The 23,472-nt window shown below is 38.0% G+C and overlaps 4 protein-coding genes across 5 annotated transcripts; 2 read left to right on the forward strand and 2 right to left on the reverse strand.

The window, feature by feature from the left end:
• The first annotated feature begins 99 nt into the window (after positions 1-99).
• LOC103849822 (protein unc-13 homolog) lies at positions 100-8,190 on the forward strand. 2 transcript variants are annotated; one of them, XM_009126548.3, is made up of 26 exons: positions 100-533; positions 818-882; positions 1,106-1,346; positions 1,450-1,516; positions 1,642-1,789; positions 2,011-2,178; positions 2,543-2,641; positions 2,752-2,961; positions 3,038-3,139; positions 3,316-3,540; positions 3,769-3,846; positions 4,249-4,335; positions 4,437-4,622; positions 4,712-4,867; positions 4,949-5,041; positions 5,190-5,261; positions 5,486-5,603; positions 5,864-6,036; positions 6,138-6,222; positions 6,322-6,456; positions 6,848-6,954; positions 7,036-7,113; positions 7,200-7,295; positions 7,409-7,504; positions 7,578-7,752; positions 7,927-8,190. In XM_009126548.3, exons 1-26 carry the CDS (start codon positions 359-361, stop codon positions 8,079-8,081), a joined length of 3,390 nt encoding a protein of 1,129 aa, XP_009124796.1. In that variant the 5' UTR covers positions 100-358; the 3' UTR covers positions 8,082-8,190. The 2 variants fall into 2 exon arrangements, with proteins under 2 accessions (XP_009124796.1, XP_009124797.1); XM_009126549.3 differs by lacking the exons at positions 100-533; positions 818-882 and having other exon boundaries at positions 1,117-1,346; positions 1,439-1,516.
• LOC103849821 (heat stress transcription factor B-2b) lies at positions 7,775-9,952 on the reverse strand. Its single transcript, XM_009126547.3, has 2 exons — positions 9,073-9,952; positions 7,775-8,973 (listed from the first exon to the last, which is right to left on the reverse strand). The coding sequence occupies exons 1-2, from the start codon at positions 9,391-9,393 to the stop codon at positions 8,221-8,223; spliced, it is 1,074 nt and encodes a 357-aa protein (XP_009124795.1). The 5' UTR covers positions 9,394-9,952; the 3' UTR covers positions 7,775-8,220.
• A 4,168-nt stretch (positions 9,953-14,120) lies between these two features.
• Positions 14,121-16,322, forward strand: LOC103868776. Its single transcript, XM_033278368.1, has 2 exons — positions 14,121-14,565; positions 14,827-16,322. Exons 1-2 carry the CDS (start codon positions 14,121-14,123, stop codon positions 16,320-16,322), a joined length of 1,941 nt encoding a protein of 646 aa, XP_033134259.1.
• Positions 16,323-16,966: 644 nt separating this feature from the next.
• Positions 16,967-20,101, reverse strand: LOC117127724. Its single transcript, XM_033278369.1, has 7 exons — positions 19,946-20,101; positions 19,734-19,868; positions 19,264-19,635; positions 18,496-19,179; positions 17,908-18,215; positions 17,744-17,825; positions 16,967-17,662 (listed from the first exon to the last, which is right to left on the reverse strand). Exons 1-7 carry the CDS (start codon positions 20,099-20,101, stop codon positions 16,967-16,969), a joined length of 2,433 nt encoding a protein of 810 aa, XP_033134260.1.
• Positions 20,102-23,472: the final 3,371 nt, after the last annotated feature.

Below are 23,472 nucleotides of genomic sequence, written 5' to 3' on the forward strand. Positions count from 1 at the left end.
GCAATTGCAAGCTAAACGACGTCGTTGTTGGTCAAAGAAGTGTGTCGTCGTTATGTTAAATTTGAATTTTTCTAAAGCAGCATTAATGGAGTTGCCAAAACAAAAGTCAGAAAGATGGGTAAAAAATAAAATATGAAAAGAATCTTTGTGTAAGGACGTTTTAGTCAATTCTGACCATTACTACTCGTGCGTGCTTTTCCGCGCCTCCCCTCCGCACCCCCAAAACCTCCCGAAGCTCCTCTTTCTTCTTTGATTTCCATTCCATGGGAGAGGAGGACACCCAAGTTCGCTAAAAGAAGCCTCCCTTCATCTATTTCAAGATCTAAGAGCCGATTTGTTTTCGTTTTTGAGTGCGAGGATGAACTCTCTGCTGGAGCGTTACAGGAACGATCGACGCAAGCTCATGGAGTTTCTTATGTCTTCGGGTTTGGTAAAGGAGCTCCGTTCCCCTTCTGGTTCCTCATCTACTTCTCTCTCTCCAGCTGATTTGGATGCTCTCAGCGCCGATTACGTCTTGGATTGCGTGAAATCAGGTCAGCTTACATGTTCTGAAGAAAATTTCAAACATATAATTTTTTTTTTCTTTCACTGAGGACATAACACATCTATAGTTAGTGTCTGTTTTCAAAAATGGTTAGATGAGTTAAGCTTGTCCCGTATTGTTCTTAGTTCTTTAGCGAAATAGATAATTTATTTGTGGACTTTTTTTGTTGATATGGGTTCTAAGCAGTTAGGGTAATGAGGAAAGCTTTCTTTTAACAGCAACCATCTGAATCATCCATTTATATATATAACCTGTTGCTGAAACACTCCACAGGTGGTGTCGTTGATGTCTCCAAGGCCACAAAGAAATACAATTTTGAGTCCTCATACCCCGTTACGGTAACTAGCTTGATTATTCCTTGTTTGGTTTCTTTAAATTCCTCTTTGAGCTAATAAAAACTGCATTCTAAATGACATCTACCTAGTTTGACTAGTAAACACTGTCAAATAGATTGTATCATTATTTGTAGGTAGATCTGTGATGATTCATGTGGCTTAAACTGTTGATGTAAAACACCAATGCCTTTTGTTGGTAGTAACCGTTTAAAGTGATTATTTGCAGATGCACTCTGAGTCTAGAGATTCCTATTTTCTTGTATCGAGTCCAGATGCAGCAGGTTCTCCTCCTCGTCGTTTACCTCCCCAACCGGTTAACATGGAAAACTCCAGCAACAATGGTCACATTGATTCTTCTAATACTCCTTCACCTATAGACAACTACATATTTAAAGAGGAAACACCTGACATCAAACCCATGAAGCCTATCAAGATCATCCCACTCGGCTTGCCACCCTTGAGAACAGGTATTTCATTTGACATTCTGTCTTAGCGTTTCCTTTTGAATCTTGATTTAAGTTAGTTTCCATCTTTTGAGTGAACTGATACATGGTGTTAGGAATTTTGAAGGGTTATCGGATGATGATTTGCGAGAAGCTGCTTATGAATTGATGATTGCGTCTATGTTGCTTTCGAGGTACTTGCTCTCTTTTCTTTATTCCTTCATATATGTATATTCGGTTTAGACCTCCATCTATTTTGCGGATCGATCTGTGTTGTTTTTCTTTCTTCTGCACGTTCTTATGGGCTTGTCATGAACAGTGCTGATGCATATCCTACTCAGAGAAGAAAGATTGAAAAAGGCTCAAAGCTTTTGTTAAGTTTGAAGAGAAAGGAGAAACCACAGCTACAGCCTCAGACCTCTAATGCTCACTCAGAGGTCATCAACATGATCCGTGTCCAGATGCAGGCAAGCTATATAATTAATATATTTAAAAATGATACGTCCTAGGGAACCAGTAGTTATCTGACGTAGTTGTAGTAGAGAACGTCTTCTGGTTATACAAAGAAACTTTTTAATCTAACTGAGAATTAGCAACTCCATTTCTCAAATGTACTTAAGTTAGATACTTAGATCACATGTGCTACTGTAGAGCATGTTTTAATCAGTGTTTGTTATTGCTTTAATAGATTTCATCAAAGATGGATACATGCATACGAAGAAATCTGGTACAATTGGCTCAATTGAAGACAGGTGAACAAATTGATCTTCCACAGTTAGCATTGGGGCTTTTGGTTGGTATATTCAAATCAGATTTTCCTAATGAAAAACTCTACATCAAGTGGAAGACTAGACAGGTGATCATTAGCTTCATATCTCCCTATGAAACTGCTTGAATGTTACATATATTTCTTGTTTTTGGGTTTGATATTGATATACTATAATATCATGCAAGTGTAGTTGTCATTCATCCTGGTTCTGTGCGATGGAATGTTTTTCTTATTGCTCTTTTAGAAACAAATACCTAAAGTTAGACTAAGTTAAAGTTCAAACGTAACATGTTTACTAGGCAGATGCTGCTTTTGTGGTTTTGTGTCCCTTGCATATTGAATTCACTTCTTCATCACCCTGCTGTTCTGTGCACTCAGTATCTTGGAAAGACAATGAAAGAGTGCTTGTTTCAGCCATTAAATTAAGTGTTTTTTTCTACTGTAAACATAGGCTAACCTACTAGAAGAAGCTCTCTGTTTATCACGTGGCCTGGAGAAAAATGAACGAGCAACTTTGAGAAAATGCCTTGCAACGATTAGAGAATCAAAGGTGAGTACTATATTTGAGGTTTATGTGTTTCATAGCCAGAAAATTCTCAGCTTGTGAAATGACTTAACAGACTTATCTTTCTTGAATCTAAAACTATTTTGGCTGCATAGGAATGGGACGTTGTAATGTCTTCTTCATTGCGGATTGATGTTCTATCTTCTATAAGGCATGTGGCATCAAAGTTGTCATCACTACCAGGGCGATGTGGAATTGAAGAAGAAACTTATTACTGGACTGCTATATATCACTTAAACATTAGACTCTATGAGAAATTGTTGTTTGGCGTATTTGATGTTCTTGACGAGGGTCAACTTATAGAGGTAGATTTTCTTCTTGTTTTTTAAATCTTATCATTTGTCACACGCAAATTTGTGGCTCACTTCAAATGCATATCAGGATGCCTCATCAATGCTTTTCCATATGAAATCAATTTGGTCGACATTGGGCATAACGGAGAACCTACATAATGCAATATATGGATGGGTTCTCTTTCAACAGGTATGCCTTTACGTCAATTGGTTTACTTATTGTTTAGTCATCTGCCTTTACATATATGGATGGGTTCTTTTTGCTGTTTGATTCTCGCTGCCGTTGCATGAAATGAATGTTGCATTTATAATTTATACCAGACGAGAGTTTAAGGGAGCCACAACATTTACTCCATTTCTGTGAAGTTTGTGAGCACAGGTGAACCTTCTCTTCTAGGAAGCGCAATTCAGGAGTTACAGAAAGTTACTGAAGAGGGCAACCCGAAGGAAGATCTTTATTTAAGTCGTCTGGTATGTTCGAGGCAAACCATTGGAGCTGACATACACTTAAGTGTCTCCAAGGCAATTTTCACTTCAGCTAGTGCTTGGTGTGATGACAAACTTCAGGACTACCATCTACACTTTGGTAAGGTCAGTTCTCGATCTGTTATAACGTCTGAATATGTACATAATTTTGCCTATTCTTTTCAAATTTTCTGGCTAAGACTCTTATATGTATTATCTGGTTAGCGTGTAAGTTGCTATTTTTCCTGGTAATCAAGATCGCTGGATTTATTTTTGCTACTTCCTATTTTCTCAAATGAAATACCTGTATCCATCTCTCTTGTATAAGTTTCTTGATCTTCTCTGTCTCCTCAGAAACCTCGTGATTTTGGAATGCTTGTCAGCTTGGCATCAACGGTTGGACTTCCTCCAGCTGACTGTATGAGAACTGAGGTTGGCATTTCTTCTGTTTGCTACTACATCCATTTCCATTTTTCAACAACCTTTTCTTTTGCCTTTTCCAAATTATTTATATCCAGTTGAAGCTCACATGTCTTAGAAAAGTGCTGCATGCATAATTCTCCTTACTGGGCCCTTACTTGCAGTTTTAATTACCTTTTTCATTTTGATATTCACATTTGCGTAACTTCATGTGCTTTTCTGCAGTACAATTAACTAGCCATGTCTAGACATTTTTTTGGCATAACTATACGTTTTATGCATTAAGTGTTAGGTTGTAATGAAAATCATTTTTAGCTGGGTGTAGAAAGAATAAATGCATTATCTAGTGTGGGCTTGTGATGTGGAGGAATGCTCCAGTGATCATTGTTGATACGATATTAATTTCTCTTGCAGCTTATCAAGCTAGACACACTGAGTGATGATGTTGGTGATAAGATACAGTCCTATGTTCAGAGTTCTATAAAAGGTGCATGTGCCAGGGTGAGCCTTTATCTTGGTTATCTCCTATTGCTATATTGTGTTTTATCACTCAGTTATATCATGTATGCATATTCTTAAATCGATATTTTTTCCCCTCCCAGGCTGCACATTTTGCGTATGTGAAATCTCATGGTGAGCGCACGCATGCTCTAGCTCTGCTTGCAAATGAACTGAGTGTCATTGCAAAGGCAGAGATCAATGAGTTTGTCCCAGTTTTTTCCAAATGGTTACCTGAATGTATGATGATCTCGGCCATGCTGCTGCATCGGTTTTATGGAGAAAGACTGGTTTGTCTCTAAGCATTTCAGTACTTAAAGAGTTTATAATTTGTCTCTGGTATATGTATTTATAATTGATCTTTTTTTTACTGGAACAGACGCCTTTTCTAGAAGGCGTTTCATCCCTCTCTGGTGATGTTAGGAAAGTAGTTCCTGCTGCTTATATGTTAGAGGAAGCGTTAACTCAACTGTACGATTGTCATAGAAAATCCAAGTTGCACAAACCTTACCTTCACAAGTTGAAGAATTACGAGGTTACTAAAAAGATAGCTCTTGTATGAATTGAGTTTCAGAACATAACTATATCAGTTCTCAGTTTTATGGTTTGTGTGCAGATAGAAAAGGCTGTCAAACCAGTAATGCTGGACTGGCTTATATCTCAACATGATCATATCTTGCAATGGACTAGGCGAGCTTTTGAAATTGAGGTTATATATTCTTCGCATAATATTTACATGTTTAAGCGGTTGACAGTTGATAGACTTTAATGTTTGGTCATAGGGGAACTTATTTAATAGATCACTTAAACCTCATCTGGTCAGTGCTGAAAAATTATAATGATTTTTCTATAAGCAGGAGTGGGAGCCTGTATCAGTTCATCAAAGACATGCTCCATCAATCGTTGAAATATTCAGGATCATAGAAGAGGTATATTTATATTCTCATGACATCCATTATGAGGAATAGTGTGCTAACTGTAGTAGCTTAAGAGCAGCCTCATACATATAAAACGAGTTTGCGTTGCCTCTGGAATTACATGTTGGTTTTGTTTAAGTACTTGCTTTACTGGTAGTATGATTCTGTCTACATTTATTGTTAGCACTGCATTATTTATTTTCAATTTTTAGTTTCTCATTTCACTTTCTTTGCAGACTGTGTCTCAGCTGTTTGGTTTACATCTGCCCGTTGATATCACACATCTTCAAGCTCTTCTCTCGATAATTTACCATAGCTTGGATACTTATCTTCAGAGAATTTACGATCAACTAGGTACTGACCAACTCCACATCTTCATAGAGTTGTTACCGAGTCTTGTACCATGGAATTTTTATTGTAAAACTCTTTTAAGTGATGTCAGAATCCAGAGACACATGCTTGACCAGGCTTTTATGTGTCTGGTAGTACTTGCAACATGTAGAATATTTATGTGGTGTTTCTTTGTTTTGGGGATTGCTTGAGCCTAACATTTGAGTATATATACATATAACAGCCTAACGGTTTCAATAGTAACAGTAAGCGTGTGTCTGCAGTTGACAAGAAGCTTCTATATCCGGCAGCCCCTCCTTTGACTCGATTCACAGAGGGTGTTATGCCGGCAATGAAGAGAAAGTCGCTCGAGTTTGCAGAGCCAGATAATAAAATGGTTACGAAATTGGATGAACTGACAATACCGAAACTCTGCATAAGATTGAATACACTCTGCGTAAGTTTCTCTTTACAAGCTAAAACCTTTGTATTTTTTTTTTCTCTGTGAAACTAAACAAAACGACTTTTTCTTTGTCTGTTCTGTGTTGATGAAACCAGTATATTCAGAAACAAATCAGTGCAACAGAAGATGGCATAAGGAAATCTTTGACACTTGTCCGATCCTCTCTTGTCAAGAGATCAAGTAAGCTCATCCGTCAGGGACTGGAACTTTTTGTCTTCTTTTTGGTTGTTGCCGGGTGTTGAAATGTGCATTGGTGGATCCATTTGATTTGTATGATAGAGATCGAGACTGACGAAGCAGAAGAGGAGAATTCATTGACGCATAGTGAAGCTGTTGATGAACTCTTTGCTACCACCTATGACAGCCTCAGGGAAACCAATGCCAATTGCATAACTAAAACCCGTGACCTAATTGGTAAGCTTATAGAAAGTCTCATCATGTTCATCTGCAGGACTTTGGATTTTGAGATAAACTGAAAAAGTGTCCAAACTGAACCAGTTCCCTGCAACCTTGAGCGTCAGAATTCTAATTGTCTGATTGAATAATCTTCTTACTCACAAAGACGATAGAATAACATTTTTATACTATCTTGCAGACGTACAAATAAGATGTGTTAGAAACTTATCTGCCATTATCTAAGATACACATGAATGAGCCATACGTACACATTTCTTCTTTACTGGTATCACCTGAAGATGACAGTGATGTTTAGTGGATCTTATCACTTTAAGAGTTTGCGTTAAAGAGGACAAAGAACTCAGTTTATCTTGCTTGCTTTCTGAATTGATTGGTACTCTGTTAATAGGGGCAAGAGTGATATTCTGGGATCTGAGAGATATGTTCCTAGTACAGTTGTACAATGGCACGGTCGAAGGCGCCCGCTTGGAAAGATTACTCCCTCACATTGATACCGTAAACAAAAAATTCATCTCTTTCTCTGGTTCACCCCTTTCTACTAAGCATGAACTTACATTGACAAATGCATTTGCACAGGTGCTTGACAACGTATGCAGCTTGAGTTACGAAGACTCACGAGACATGGTGGTTTTAAGCATCTGCAGATCCGCGTTGGTAACAACACTTCTTGAACCTTTTCACATATTTGTACAAGTAAGAAAACTTCCAACTTACTAAGACCATATGCTTCTCTTACACAGGAAGCTTATGTTCGAGTACTACTTGATGGAGGTCCAACACGTGCATTTTCGGATTCAGATATCCCTTTGATGGAAGAAGATCTCAGTATTTTGAAGGTTAGTAGTGTGCATTCCTATTTTTTGAAGTTCTGTACTATTATGCTGGAATTAGGTATCTATCTATTCATGAATATGGGAAGTTCACTGACCTTTGCCATGCATTCTGGTAGGAGTTCTTCATCGCTGATGGAGAAGGTCTTCCTCGTTCCCTAGTTGAACAAGAAGCAAAGCAGGCTAAAGAGATCCTCGACTTGTACTCTTTAGAGGTATATATATCTTTCTTTCACTTTCAGAACTAGTTAGTTAGTTATTTTCCCTACTAACATCTTTCGGTGGCAGAGTGAAATGCTGATACAGATGCTAATGACTGCGAGCGAGCTGATTGACATGGGAGTGAGTTCAGAGCAACGGCGCTTGGAGGACGCACAGACACTAGTCAGAGTTCTTTGCCACAAGAAAGACCGAACCGCCTCCAAATTTTTAAAGCGACAATACGAGTTTCCTATGTCATCAGGTAAAGACCGTGAAACAGGACATGACTTGAACCATCTTTTATTAGCATTTATAAATAACAATTTTCATCATCATCATCATACAAGTAGACTACAGTTGTTCTGATCTAAAAGAACGTAATGATTCTACAACAAACATTGACATTAAACTAAAAAGAAACACTGGTTTTGTGCAGAGTATGAAGATCCAACATCGAATCTCCCTGTCTTGTCTGAAATCGTGAGAAGCACATCCACCCGCTGGAGCCAGACGAGCCAGAGTAGTTTCAGTTCCTTCAAGAAGAAGATTCAAGACGCAACATCAGAGATCAGGAACAACTCAGGATGGTAGTAGGATCTGCGTTTTTTGTACCTAAAACAAATGAATCTTTCTTCTCATAAACTGTGAAACATTCAGTCTTTGTTCACACTGCTTCCGTTTTCTGCTCGTGTCAGCTCAATAGCTTTGTCTATTCAATGGAAACTTTCTTTCAGTTACCGAGTTCAAGCCATGGCCCATTATGCTCATCAGAGTTATCCTCCTCCATAGGCTCTGACTTAACATCAGAGCCTTGCTCTCCTCCCTCTTGGTTACTCCCTTCTCGTCTCTCATCATCCTCTTCCTCCACCTCGTCTCTCCTAGCTCGCTTTGACCCAATTGAAACCCCGAACAGCCTCGGCGTCAGATCCTCATCTAGCTTCAGACCAATCCCTGTCTCTACTCCGGAAGCCGTTGCCATATCTTCACCCATCCTCTCAGGCATTAGATCCAAAGCTCTCCCTTCTGGTGCACAATCAGTTTGACCGGACGTGAAGTTCGACATGAGCGTGTAGATGTTCGAGTACAACCCTTTGAGCTTCGTCAGCTCTTGACTCAACTGTACATTCTCCTTCCTCAGCCTTTCGTTCTCTTCAACCAGCTCCGGCGCGGTGGTGCAGCTCGTCGTCCTCTGAAGAACGACACCAACCTGTCCTCCTCCTCCTGAAGCAGCCGCTGCAGCAGCAGGTGATGAGTTAGACGAAATCACCTGTTCTTCTCCAGAGTTGGACGGAGAGACAGCGTGGGGTACGGCCGGAACAGCGGCAGGAACGGTAATAGCTGCCGCGGCAGCTGCTGCAGCAGCGGCGGCCATGGCAGGCTGAGAGATTTTCCGGCGTTGGATATCACGTAGGAGGATCTTCTCGCCTCTCCGGAAACAATCGTTAGAAAACTCCCAACGATCCGGAACTACTTTTCGAAACCCCTAAACCGAATTAAACCAAAAAAAACAGAATCACTATCTAAACCGATAGCAAGATTCAGACAAAACAAAACAAAAAATGGTAAGAAAATAGTAACTCACGTAAGTGTTGAGCTGACGGACAAAACTGGAGAAGTTGTTGTGTTTGAAGTATTTAGGAAGAAGATCTCTGGCGAACTCAGCTGGTCTCCACACGATGAACGTTGATCCGTCGTCGTTCCACGAGATCAGATCGTCGTAAACCGGATCGTCAACGAGCTGGTACGTTTTAGTTAGAAACGGCGTCGGAATAGACCTCTGTGAATCTCCTCCACCGACAGGGCCACATCCACTGCTTCCGCCGCTGTTCCCGGCGCTACAACCACCTCCTCCGCCGCCAACTCCGGCAGCCGTTGGAGTTTCTCCGGTTTGTTCGCCCGGCATGAGTTTTAGATCCGCACAGAAGCTGAACTTTTTCCTCGGTTCAGACCTCTCCCAATGCGCAAATTGAAGATTAGATTGTGAACAAATGAAATAGATTCAGACACATTAAACACTCTGGGAAAGAAAGACAAATCTATTTTCACCAACCAACAAGGAGATTGATACAATCCAGACAGAGTCCGTGACGAATCTCAAACATGTGAGAGAGAGAGAGAGATTGCGGAGAGTTCTTGTCTTTATAAGTTCTAGAAGGTTCGGGCATATATACGGATTGATAAGAAAGAGAGAGAGAGAGATATGAGAGCGAGACAACAGATCGGAAGTTCCAGAAGGAAAGAAAGAAAAAAAAATTAAAAAATAGAAATGAGATGGAGGAAGAAAAGGGTAGTATAGTAATTAACGTAGTGAAGGGGGTCCACAAGAAAGAAAGAGTATAGGAATGTGCGAGAAGAAAGAGCGTATGTGGCCTCCTCTCTCTCTCTTTCCAGAAGTTTCTTCAATTTTCTTTATGACCTTTTCATTCCACGAAACGTTAAATACGATACTGCTAAAGTGATAACATATTCTATAGTTAATGTTAGTGGAATAAGTTTCGGAGTCGAGTTTAATATCCTTATTTGACTCTCTTGTCTTTTTTTTTGTGATGTTACATGAACAAAGAACTCCATTTTCTATCATGCAAACTAAGGCCAAGAGAAAAAATGAATGAATGATTATATATGTTCTCTTTAAGTTTCTCTATAGTATTGGTATTTTATATATTCTTACAAGAAAAGTGATATAAGGCCAAGAGAAAAAATGAATGATTCAAAAGTCTACAATAGGTTGAGAATTTTTTCACGTCTCTTGTAAATTAAAAGTGTTTGTATTTTCATCAATATTAAATTCAAGTATTTATTATTATATTGAATAACTGATTTTTAATTAGATAAAGTCATGTGTTATTGGTCGTCTGTAAATTATGTTGCTATTTTAATATTTTTAGATGCAAATATTTTACTTAATCAGATGTCGTTCAGAATATTTTAAATGCTGGAATTCTATATAAATTCGAATAAATTTTATTGAATAAATAAATAAAACCTTAGATTTAGCACTAGTATGGTGTTTTGTATAAAGATGTGATTTTTTTTGTCTTTAACTTATACAAACTCATTCTGACTCAGTGAACTAAATCGAAAGATCTTGATCCATGTGAATAACGTAAAAATATGATTATATGTTCAAATTTCAAGTTCAAACTTTAGAAAGAAAATAAATATTTGCCAAAAATTGGTACGACAACATATTAACTAGCGAATTTCCTTGTAATTATCACCATAAACATTTAACCTTTTTTTTGTGGCAACCTTTTGTTTAACTTCTAGTTACAGAAAATAATGTATGAATAAATACTAGAATGTAATATTGATGAAAATACAAACACTTTTAGTTCTAGCAGCTAACATTTAATTTTGTTTCTAACCATTTATATATGTTTTTAATTTTTTAGTTGAAATGTTGAACCGACTTGTTTAGTTGAAATAGTTATTTAATTTAATTTGGGGCATCTATATTAGGCATCGAAAATAATTTTTGAAATGGATTTAGGCTTCAAAATAAGAACATCTCTAATCAAACAATATTTTTCTTCTATATTTTATTTTAAAATATAATAACTCTATTACAGAGTTTAGTTTGATTTATTCGTAATTGTATTAGACAAAAAAGCCACAGGGAGATAGTGTATAAAAGGTCCGTGCAATTTTAAGAGATAATTCTATAATTCCATTTTTGAATTCAGAGACCAGAAAGGAAAATTATTAATACTCCCATCATGGTGGAGAAAATGTTCGCTCATGCTGGAGGGAGCATCCCCACTTAGTGATCGGACTACTAGTTCACACAAATTCGAAGAAGTTATCACAGACGAACTACATGCATGAAAACCTGCACGTGTGGTTCTGACCGGACTAGCTTCTTCAGCGAAGTTGGAGGAGCAGAATTGGCTTCTCCCGGTTAAGGATTGGTTTGATATCAATTTTGACTGTTTGTATAAATTCCCTCGTACAATGTTCATTTAATTAGCTGCAGTAGAAAAAGCAGTAGTTGGAGTAGAACTTTGACTCGAAAAACTGAAGCACAGCTAAGAGGTGGAGAGAGTTGTGAACAAAGTTAGCAAGGTTTTTAATCCCTTTTTCCCGGTCAAGACGGACGGGAAAGGAGTCCTATCAAGTAAAGGCCATAACTAGTAGTTCGTCCACGAAAAATGCAAAGGAATCTTGGAAGAACATGTTTTATCGTAGCTAGCTCTGTTCAACACTTGGCGGGAGCGAGCAACGGCTTTCCGAATGATAATGCTTTGTTTCGTTGGAAAACCCAACGGGGACGGAGTTGGCTTCTCCCGTTGGTCAAGCAGGCTTCGCCCCAATGGCTTTTTTCCCAATCACATCCCCAAAAGACACGAGCCATTCTCAGATGCCTCCCCGGGTATCATTTCCTTTTTTGTTGAGTTGGTTCATATGCGCGCCGGAGATATCCCGACCCTACTGATCGTGTTGGGTGAATTGTGACCGTGTGCGATCGTGTTGGGTGATATTGCCAACCGATCTTTAATCAGTAGTGTTAATGTATTAGCCAAGAATGCTAGACATAATTCACAACAATATGTAATCTCTTGGCTTTCTTAATAAAATTAAAATGTTGATAAAAAACAAAAAAAGAATATATAGGGATGTTAACTTTTTATTCTATTTTTAAAATGAAATGATTACATCCCTCTATATTCATTCGATATGAGTTTGTTTGACCTCGACATGTGGAAATGCAGAACTGACACGTCCAAGTGAGTAATAAATACGGGTGTTTTTCAAAACCAACCCATATTTTCAAGTCAAATCCAAAACCAACCCTTTTTTTTGTCCATACTATTCATCAATAAAATTTCCATACTATCCTTATGTTTTTGAATTATTCACAAAATTGCCATTTTTATTTATTTTTTTATTAATTTCGAAATTAGCAAAAAACCAAATACATCCTAACCATTTCTTCTTATTTACAAAAATGCCATCATCATCAATTTTTTCAACCACCATGAACCACCATTTTTGAGCTCTAAAGCTCTAGAATTCAATTTTCAACCACTTTTTTTCTCATTCTAACCCAAAAAACTTCATTTCCTCTCATCTCTTCAACATTTCCATCTAAAAAACTCTCATAACTCTCATTTTCAAAACCACAAACTTCATATTTTCGAGTTTCTTCATTAGTGAATCGTTAAAGATGCTTCTTTTTACTCATACTTGGAGTTTGGACGGGTGAAAAGGTTGGAAACGAGCTTTACACAGGAAAAAGGTAACTATTTACATGGTTTTCGTTCTTTTTCAGATCTGTGTCGCGACGGTAGACTGTTTTGTATGTCTACGCCTCCGTGGAGACTTACGATGCAGTCTATTTGTCAACACACGAGTTAGTTTTGCAATTGACCAGACAAATTTTTTTTCTAACGCAGACTTCCCCAGTAGTCTCTGTCTTTACCTTTGACAACAAAAATAAAACTTTCGGTAGACTTACTCAGACGTCTACTTAAAAGAGGTTAGTTTTTCATTTGACTGAACTTTTGACTTTTCAAAATAGACTTCAACGGAAGTCTATAACGTGTAGACTGCCAACAAAGTCTATAAAATGTCAGTTTTGCATTTGACCAAAACTTTGACTTCGTGGAATAGGTTAGTTTTGTGTTTGACCAAAAAGTTTAAAAAGCAGTAAAAAATTTATTAAATTGTAGACTTCATATGTAGTCTTCTTATCTTAGAAAAAAAATCGTAGACTGCGTATAAAGTCTATCTTTTTATTTTGGTCAAATGCAAAACCAACCCGTCGGATTTGAAAGTAGACTTCAAAAAAGTCTACACACACGTAGACATTCATTTCGATCTAGTGATTGGAAGTCAAACTTGGTCAATTGCAAAACTAACCTCTTTCAAAAAAATTCAAACATGTAGACTGCATATGAATTCTAGTTCTAAAAGTCAAATTTTGGATGAATTCTGGTCAATTGCAAAAACTAACCTTTTTAAATTGTAGACTGAAATGAAAGTCTACATGAACAAAATCACAACTTTTTTTTCAACTATAGAAAGCAACCCGTGAAATGGTCAATTGCAAAAACCAACCCAAATCGTAGACCTATTTCACAGTCTACGTCTGTAAACTGAAACGAACGTCTAAATTGTCAGAGACGGAATATTAAGTCTGCGTAGAAAAATCTATAAAAATGCAAATTTGTGTATTATTCATTAAGTTTTTTCTAGTTTTTTTTGTTTGAAACAGTGTGTTAGTTAATCCTAATGGGTTTGGGTGATTTTGAAAAGAATTTTTTTTATAATTATGAAGGTACAATTCATTTGATTTGACAATGTTGTTAGCTAATAATTGTAGACGTATTTGTAAGTCTTCGTTTATAGTTTTATGAAACATGAAATATTTCTTTGCTGATTATGTAAACCTGTATTTTTTTTTTGCAGGATATGGCTCAGATACATGTTGTATATGGAGAATGGATGGTGAAAGGCTCTTTGTGGGAGTTTGTGGTCAATAATCGGAAAGGAGGGAGAATGTTTCTTGTGCCAGATGGTTGTACACATGGTGAACTTCATGAAATGGCACAAGAAGATTATGGTCTGGACAAGAAAATCGAGAAGGTGGAGCTAACATATTCCTTACCAGACGTCATTCTATAGCAAATGGCTCCGGATACTCCTCCTATGCATGTCACGAATGATAGACAAGTGCGGAACTTGATCGAGTTGGCCAAGACACACTTTGTACGCCTTTGTGTATCAAGCCAGAGCCAAGTAGAAGCTGGAGTTGATGATGATGCGGATGTGTCTGATGGTGATGATAGTAATTTTGCTGATGAAGATACTAGTCAAGATACTGATTCAGAGTGGGATGAAGATAGTAATGATGCTGATGATGTTCAAGCAACTGCTGATGATGTTCAAGCAACTGTTGCTGTTGATGTTGACGATGGTGTAAACTACAATGATTACGGGAAAGTGAAAGATGAGGATTCTGACGAGGATGCAAATGAAACGCTTTATGATGGTTATAAAGCACAGTTCTCTGGTGGGGAAGGAAGATCGTTGTCCTTAAAGGACAATATATATGTCGGTCAGAGTTTTGCTAGTAAGGATGAGCTTGTTTCAAAGCTGAAGTCGGTGGCTGTGGAATATAAATTTACATTCTCAGCATATAAGACAACGAAAACTCTGTATGTGGCTAAGTGTCGTGTTCAAGGATGTGGTTGGAAGCTTAGAGCGAGTGTGAAGCATGGGCCAAAGACATTTTGGGTGACAAAATATTCAAAAACTCATACATGTTCAGTGGCGGATCGAATGGCTCAACGAAAACATTTTACTCCGAAATATGTTGCAAGACTATTTATAGAACGGGTTGGGATCATAGATGGGCTTACACCAAAGCATATCAAAGACGCGATGAGGAACATGTTTGGTATGAAGCTTGATTACAACACTTCGTATAGAGCTTTGTTATCTGCGCAAGATTTGGTGAGAGGAACAACAGAAGATAGATATGAGAATCTGCCTTCTTATTTGCGTCAGATCGAGATATCGAATCCGGGAACTGTCACATGTCTTGTGAAAGATGGTGAAAACAGATTTAAGTATCTATTCCTATCTTTTGCAACTTCGATAGCTGGTTTTAACTATCTTAGGAGGGTTATTGTGGTGGATGAGACTCATCTATGTGGAAAGTATGAAGGAGTTATGCTACTTGCTGCTGTCCAAGATGGTAATTTTCAGATTTTTCCGTTAGCTTTTGCGATTGTAGATGCGGAGAATGATGAGTCATGGGAATGGTTTTTTACCCAATTGCGGAGATGTGTTTCAGATCAGTATGCTTTGGTGATAGTTTCTGACAGGCACGGTTCCATTAAGAAGGCGTGTGAGAAGGTTTTTCCTTGGGCAGGGCGAGGAATATGCTATTATCATCTACAACAGAACATAGTCCAAAAGTTCAAGGGAAAGCACATGTTGTACTTGGTCAAAGGCGCTGCTTATGCACATACGCTTTTCGATTTTAACCGCTACATGGATGAGATACGGAGTATAAACCCAAGCCTTGCAACATATTTGGAGAATGCTGACGTCTCTTTATGGTCACAAGTTCACTTTCAAGGTGACAGATACAACATAAAGACTAGCAACATCGCAGAATCCATCAACTCTGCACTTAAGCCAGCCAAAGGATTCCCAATCTCATTCCTTCTTGAATTTATCCGCGAGAAGCTAGGAAGGTGGTTCTTTAAAAGGAGAGAAGATGCTTTGAGTCTCACTTCACATCATAGTCGGGGAGTCGAAAACTTGTTGGCTATTCGTGAAGAGTATGCAGATATGATGAATGTGGAGCGTATTGATGGTTGGCGATTTGTTGTGAGAGGAGGACATCGAGATTGTGTTGTTGACTTGGAACTTCGGAGGTGTCAATGTGGTGTGTTTGATATTGAGAAGATACCTTGTTCACATGCCATTGCAGCTGCAAAAGATGCAAATATTCATGTCTCTACGCTTGTATGCCCATCCTATTCAAAGAATTATCTTTATGCAGCATACGCGGCAAATATATATCCCAAAAGTGACGTTTTGGAAGCTCCCAACACTGATGACACATCACCTGCCAATGAAGAAGAAGCTCCTAACACTGATGACACAACACCTGCTAATGAAGAAGGAGCTGATAAGGCACGTAAATGTCTTCCTCCAGAGGTCAAGCGTGGAAGGGGTAGGCAAAAGAAGTCGAGGTGGCAGTCTTGGCTAGAAATTTCCAGGATGAGGGGAAACCAACCGCGAAAACTGCACAAGGATTATACTTGCTCCCAGTGCAAACAACCGGGTCACACTCGTCATAACTGTCCAGGTTAAACTGGTGTTGTCTGTCTTATTGCTTTAGATGTTGTCTTATGTCTTGTGTGTAACTTATTAGTTGTATTGTTGCTTTGGATGTTGTCTTATTGATTTGGATGTTGTCTTATGTCTTATGTGATGTGTGAAACTTATCAGTTGTCTTATTGCTTTGGATGTTGTCTTATGTCTTATGTCTTAATGTGTTAGTCTTCTGTTACAGAACGCAGACTTCTTTTGTAGTCTTCTTTTACAGAACGCAGACTTCTTTTATAGTCTTCTTTTACTTACCGCAGACTTCTTTTATAGTCTTTTTGAAAAGAAGACTAATACGTAAGTCTCTGAGTTGTCTCGAATTTGTATTTTTCGTCGAATATGAGCTAAGAAAGACTAATATACTGATAAAAAGACGATGTCTAGATAGTAGTCAAGTAGCAGACTTCTGTAAAAGTCTTCTGTAAAAGAAGACTAATACGTAAGTCTGCTGCAAGCAAATTACATAAGTTTGTTACAAACAAAAGTGTGCTACATCAGCATGTTACTCACAGCACAATACAATAGTCTGGTACAAAAGACTACTACATCAACCTACATATATCCGATGAGGAAAGTCACCAAAAAACTTCATACATTCCCTCAATTATACCCAAAGAAGTGGATTAACCTTATTCATAGACACCGAGATGCTTGTAATCACGTTTCTCTGTGCTGTTTATCCTGGTCTCATCAAATATCTCACTCGCCATCTGAGACCTGATTGTCTTGATCTTCTTATCACACAGCTCATGAGGTGGGAATGGCATGCCAAGTGCATGACATTCTATATACTTCAAGCAATACACTCCACAGTCACCACTTTGTTTGTTTTGTGGCACCCCGGATTCACGCTCATGTGTGAAATCAACCGTGTACAACTCCCTCTCCGCACCGGTAGATAACATACGCAGCATGTACGGCAGCATGTGTGCAATAGGCTTCACGGCCTTAGCAATTTCTGCATCCGTAGCGTAAGCAAGATCACTATCCCAAATGACTATGCGTCTCCTCGGGATTGATATCCAGCAAGCTACCCAATGATCGTTCTTGACCAATAATGGTGCATATATATCATGAATCTCCAGTGCCCATGTCTTATTTGATCTGCTATACGCTGGTTCCTCGCCTGTGTAGTAGTCTAAGGCGCCAGGAGGGAGTAGTTTACCTGAGCCGTCAGGATTGGCAGGAGAGGCCAGAAACTCTGAGTACTTTGCTGTCCACATTTGAGTAAATACAGCATCCAACATGCAAATTCTGTCCGACCTAAACCATTCAGGGTGCTTTGTGTATCGGAGCCTTAAAAGATTAATGCCAGCATCCATGTGCTGCAGTTACAACATTAGAGACTTCTACATCAGAGACATCTACATGCGAGAGAAGTCTACATGAGAGAGAAGTCTACATACCGTGTCAATCAACCATTTTTTAGGAGTTAGTAGTATGTAGAACCAATCACTTGATGAACCTTTGACCTTCTGTCGCCATTTGCTGTGAATAATCAAATTAAATAAATAAAACACTACAAAGTCTTTATATAAAGAGCAATTAATTTAGGAAATAGATGACTTACGGGTCAAGTTTCACCCAATTAAGAAGAGCAGAGAGCTTTTGGCGATCAGGATTAGCAAATGGGTTATATCCCTGGCCTTGCTTCGGCTGGTTAGGTATAATAACCTTTGCCGTGCTGTTTCCATCAAAAGGAGACTGCTGAGTTGCAGCAAGCCTACGTTGCCGCTCACTCTTAGCACGGGCCACAATGCGAGCAGCTCTCAGTTTACCAACTTGTTTCAGTTTTTTCACAGAACCATAATCAATGTGTGATTGTTCTTTATCTACTACAACCACACTTATGCCTCCATTCTCATTTTCGCTCTCACTCTGCATTTGTTTTCAGTAGAAATAACACATTAATAACAGCCACAAATTTTATACAAACCAAAAGAGAACATACAAATGCACACGTTTTTCAAACCAAACAAGCTAATATTCCAAGGTTCCAAAACAACATGAAAAAGGGCTAATATTCCAAGGTTCCGCACAACATGAAAAAGGTTCCACCGTTCCAAATCCAAATGCAAATGCAAACAAGTTACTTCTTTTTCACTGATTTTTTTCCTCTTTTCGGATTGAGTGGTTTGGGAGATGTTTTGGTACTAACCACAGTGGCTTGGGTGTCTCTAGCTTTGGCTCTTGTTGTCATTCCTTTGGGAGCTGTTTCCGCAGCTTTGCTTTCCTCGGCTCTACTTTCCTCGGCTCTGCTTTCCTCACCTTTGCTTTCATCACCTTTGCTTCCTTCAGCGCTGTCCTTCTTAGCTTTGTCTCCATCAGATTTGTTTGCCTCAGGTACATCAGTAGATGAACCAGCTTTGGTGTGGTCTTCTTTCCAACCTTCACGCACCATCTTCTCAACAGCTCCCACTTGAGTTGTAAGGCCCTCAATCATGTGGGATTGTGTCTTCAGAGTGTTCTCGCATCTGCTCAGCCCCTCAACCATATTAGAAGTCAGGCCAGTTAGCCAACGAACTATTTCTCCTTTCATGGTCTCCACATCCAGGCCAGGGGACTCACGAGCCTTTTTGCGTGATTCTGCATCAGACTCTGTGCGAGAAGGGGACACTGTCTTCAAGCTTCGCATCATCTGACCAGCTTCTGTCTTCATCGGATGGATCTCCACCTTCACATTTGTCCACAGTTTTGTTCCGACAAGAGGCCAGTGACTTTGTTCCCACGCCCAGCCTGAAGAAAACATTGCCTTCACTATGTTATCAGCCTTCTCATCTTCCAGCTCACCATCCCAGCGAGGGAACATTTCAGAGTAATCCTTCATAGCAAAGTTCTTAGTCTAGTCTGCAGAAGATAAAACTATTAAGTTAGTATAAAACCACTTTATATCAAATTAATGCATATATAAACATAAGAAGCATACCTGTTTCAAGATATTCTCCTGGAGTCTTCTCTGGCCTTTGGCACCTAAGAAGGCAAGTAGAGGTGGGGTCGGAGAACCTTCTATAGGGAGACCATACCCAGCTCCGAATTCAGGGAGACAGCAGTAGACCCAGACTTGAAGAACCTGAACAAAGCCTTCAATAGCATACGTCTTTGTCAAGTCTACACCCTTCACCGACTCCATCAAGAATTTAAAGGCTACTCTTCCCCACGGATAATCTTCAAAAGCATCTAGATCCATCACTAACCTAGCCAGGCTAGCCCGTGTGGGTGACGAGGTTCTTCTTGCTTCGATGAAGCCAGCGTAGATGGCTAGATACCCTAAACGCAGCCGATCATCTCGAGACATGTTCTGCACATCTGACACGCTGCAGTTAATTCATCAATACTTGGCCCCCGGTCGAAATTCACTCCCATCTGCGCCCAAAATGCTTTCATGTCAGCCGTTACCTCAACCAACGGATTCTCGAGATTCTTCACATACTCGCAGTTCAGGCCAGTTATCTCTTCAAATTCATGCAGAGAAAACCTCAATGGTTCAACACCTACGAGACTCCACAACTCAAACTTCTTCTTGCAGTCAAGCTGAAAACACAGTATATAGTGCACCAGCCTTGAAGCCCATCCAAACTTCATTTCGTGGAACTTAAGAACACTCCTACTCTCGAGTTCTTGAGCTCCTCCCATTCATCTGCCTCGAGTGCTTCTTTAAGAGCAGGGAAGAGCTTGCTGTCATTGCTGTAGTAGGCAATGCTTTTATTCGGAAAAGGTTCCTGGCCTACACTATACAGCCTTTGTGGGAAATCAAGTTTATCCATTTTGAAACCTGCAGCAAAAAAGCACAAACAAAAAATTACACAAGAGAAGTTTACAAACGAATAAAAGAAGTCTACAATTCAAAATGAATTCTATGCGAGAAGTCTACAATTCAGAATGAAGTCTACACGAGAAGTCTACAATGCAAGATGAAGTCTACCCGAGAAGTCTACAATACAAGATGAAGTCTATCCGAGAAGTCTACAAATCAAAATGAAGTCTACACGAGAATTAACCATTCAAACTAAATTAATAACCCAAACTCTATCATAAATCGAGAATATGAAACCATCTAACCAAACTAAATTTGTCATCCTTCGACGGAAGCCAAAAACAGTGTACAACAATTCAAAAAATATGTCTACATATCAACAATGATGTGTACCTTAAAGTAGACTGACCGGAAGCAGAAAATGGATTAGAGAAGAAACTAATAGGTTAGTTAACAAACTAAGAGAGAGGTTACAGGAATATAAGTCAACTAGTTAGGTTATTAGTTAAACGAGAGAAGACATAGAGAGATGAAGTACCGTTCGTTCCCTGGAAAGATGAAACACAGTTTGTTCGCTCGCTAGAGTAGAAGCCGTGAGACTGACAGGAAGCAGAGATTTGGAAGTCGCCGGCTCAGATCTGAAAAAGAAAAAGGTAAAGGTGGTTACTTCTAGCAACGGAGCGGACGAAGCCGAAGACAAGCCGAAGACATTTAACTTACCAGAGCGACGGAGTGGACAACGACTAGTTTAAGCGGCGGAAACGGTGTGGCTAGAGTTCGCCAGAAATCTCCCTGAAAATCGCATGAGAGAGAGAACGGCGGGGATTAGGGTTTTTTTTACCCCAAAAAGCTTAACAAATCGTATTTATATTCTGGGTAACTTTTCTGGTTAGGTTAAAAGAGGTTTGGTTTAAATTCGATTTGGTTAATATTATATTGGTTAAATCCGGTTAGGTTAAATTTGATGTGTGGACTTCTTTGTAAGTCTACAACGATTTTTTTCTTTCCCTTTATTATTTGCGAAAATTAAAAAGATAACTTACTAAATTTTTTTATTTATTTTAAATATTTATTAATATATGATTTAACATTCTTATTCATAAATATGTAAATTTAATTTAAAATAAAAAGATTTTATGTAAACACCAATAAAATAGACTGAAAAGGACGTCTCCAGCTAAATAGACTTTTTTTGTAGGTCTACGAAACCCTAAACCCCAAATATCAAACCCTAAATGTTTTGCTTGATAATCAAAAAGTCCCAATTATACAAAATATAAACTACTAAACATTAATATGCAGATTTAAGTTAATAAAACAAAAAAAAAAACAAAATCTAAAATCTAACCCTATGAAATCAACCACTAAAAGACATAACATGTTATAACCTTTTGTTTGTAAACTATAAACATTGTCTAACACATGATAACCAAATTAGTATATATTCTTGAAAATTGTTCAATTATATGAAATTTTAATTTATTTAGTTCATATTATCCATTATATTGATGATTAGTTAAAAATATCACTATAATTATTTTTATACATTTTCAAAATTAAAATTTTAGATCAAATTAGAGTGTAGACTACAAACTAAGTCTATAAGGTAGACTTCTTAGAAAGTCTAAACATTTGTAGACTTCGTTTTTTACGTGTAGACTTCCAAAGGATAAAAACGTAAAATACATTTCTGTTTTTTGTTTGGTCATAAGGGTTAAATAGTACTTTCACTACCCCTTTAGGTTGGTTTTGCATTTGACTGAAAGTGAGGTACACTTTTATATTTGACTTGAATATTTGGGTTGGTTTTAGCAAATGTCCCAATAAATACCGCATTCAACTAAACTTTTTCACTAATCAAACATGGACGTTCAATATTTGGCTCGAATTCTTGTCTGTTATCATTGGATCCAATTTCTTAGATTTTAGAGATTTAAATCCATCTAAACACTTATATATATCTTAAAATTTTGGTCAGGATTGGGTTCAAATATTTTTGGACAATTAAACCAATTTTAGTTCAGATTTTTGGATTCATATAGAATGTCTATTCATGTTAAGCAAGATATAACAGATAAATAATAAATGAAACAACAGTCGAATACTAAAAACACACCAGCTAAACAAAAATGAAACTAGAAAGATTAAAGGCTAAAGGTGAGTCAAGATGTTCACAATGTCAATTAAGTGACCCTCTCTTAACCCTTGAACATAGAATTGATAAATATTGGTTCTCCCAAAACTCGTCTCCAAGTCATTGTTGGGAAATCTACCTAATAATATTTATTTGTGCACCTAAGATGAGAAGTAGACAACTAATGTTTAAGATACTTTTCATATATTAGAAAATAGATTCTCTACAAAAACTTTGTATTCGGAGAGACTCTCATTAAAATTTTTTAGAACTCTTTCTTAATGAATTTTTCTTTTTCTTTTTCTTTTTCCTTTTTTTTTTGTTTTTGATTGATGATTACAAGAGTTACAAACACCCCTATTTTTACTAGTGAAAAGCAACTATAAGCTAGTTGTAGAATACTTTCTCATCCTTATTCACAAGATTATCTAGATATTTTTTTCTTCTTGGACTTTTAGATTAAGACTTGATTATGCATATATTTGTTGTTGGGCTAATGAGGGATTCTTCAACAAATCTCCCTTTTCCCGACTTAGCCCAAAACTCTCACCATTCCGGTGCCTCGACAACAATCTTCAAACTTCTTGGTTGGTACTACTTTGTCATAATGTTAGACCAGTTTTCTTCATTGTATACATTGTTGAGACATAAGAGCTTATCTTCAAGAACTCTTCAGATTCAATGATTTCAGATATCTATGTGCTTTGAGCGAGAGTGCAAGTTTGAGTCATTTGCTAAGTGAAAGGCTCTAATTATCACATAGCATAATATACTTGTCTTGCTTTACTCCTAACTCGAGCAAGAAGTTCTTCCATAACATCTTGCATGCTTTGGTAGCTGTGATGTACTCTACTTCAGTTGTGGATAAGACTAACACAATTTTGTAACTTTGATTGACAGGAAAGAGTTCTCCCTGCAACGTTAGTCACAAATACTAAAGTTGATTTCTTTGAATCTTTATCAACAGCGCAATCTGCTTCGTGTAATCATTTTAAGTTAAAAAATTTTAACTTAAGTTTTCCATTGCCAAAACATGTACACCTTTTCATTATGCCTCGTAGACAGTGGAGGATCGATTTAACTGCTTTTGGATGCTTCTTTTTTTGGGTCTGGAGTGTGCTTTGTACATTGAAGAATGATGGACAGACTTTGGGGATCTGTAGAATGTGTGATTTGTTAAAAACATATGTTCATAGCTAGATTTTGTGTTCTTTCTCTTCTTCCCGTTCACTAATGAGAGTTTCGTA

This window comes from Brassica rapa, chromosome A09, assembly GCF_000309985.2.
Source record: "Brassica rapa cultivar Chiifu-401-42 chromosome A09, CAAS_Brap_v3.01, whole genome shotgun sequence".
In the NCBI taxonomy this organism is placed as follows: Eukaryota; Viridiplantae; Streptophyta; class Magnoliopsida; order Brassicales; family Brassicaceae; genus Brassica; species Brassica rapa.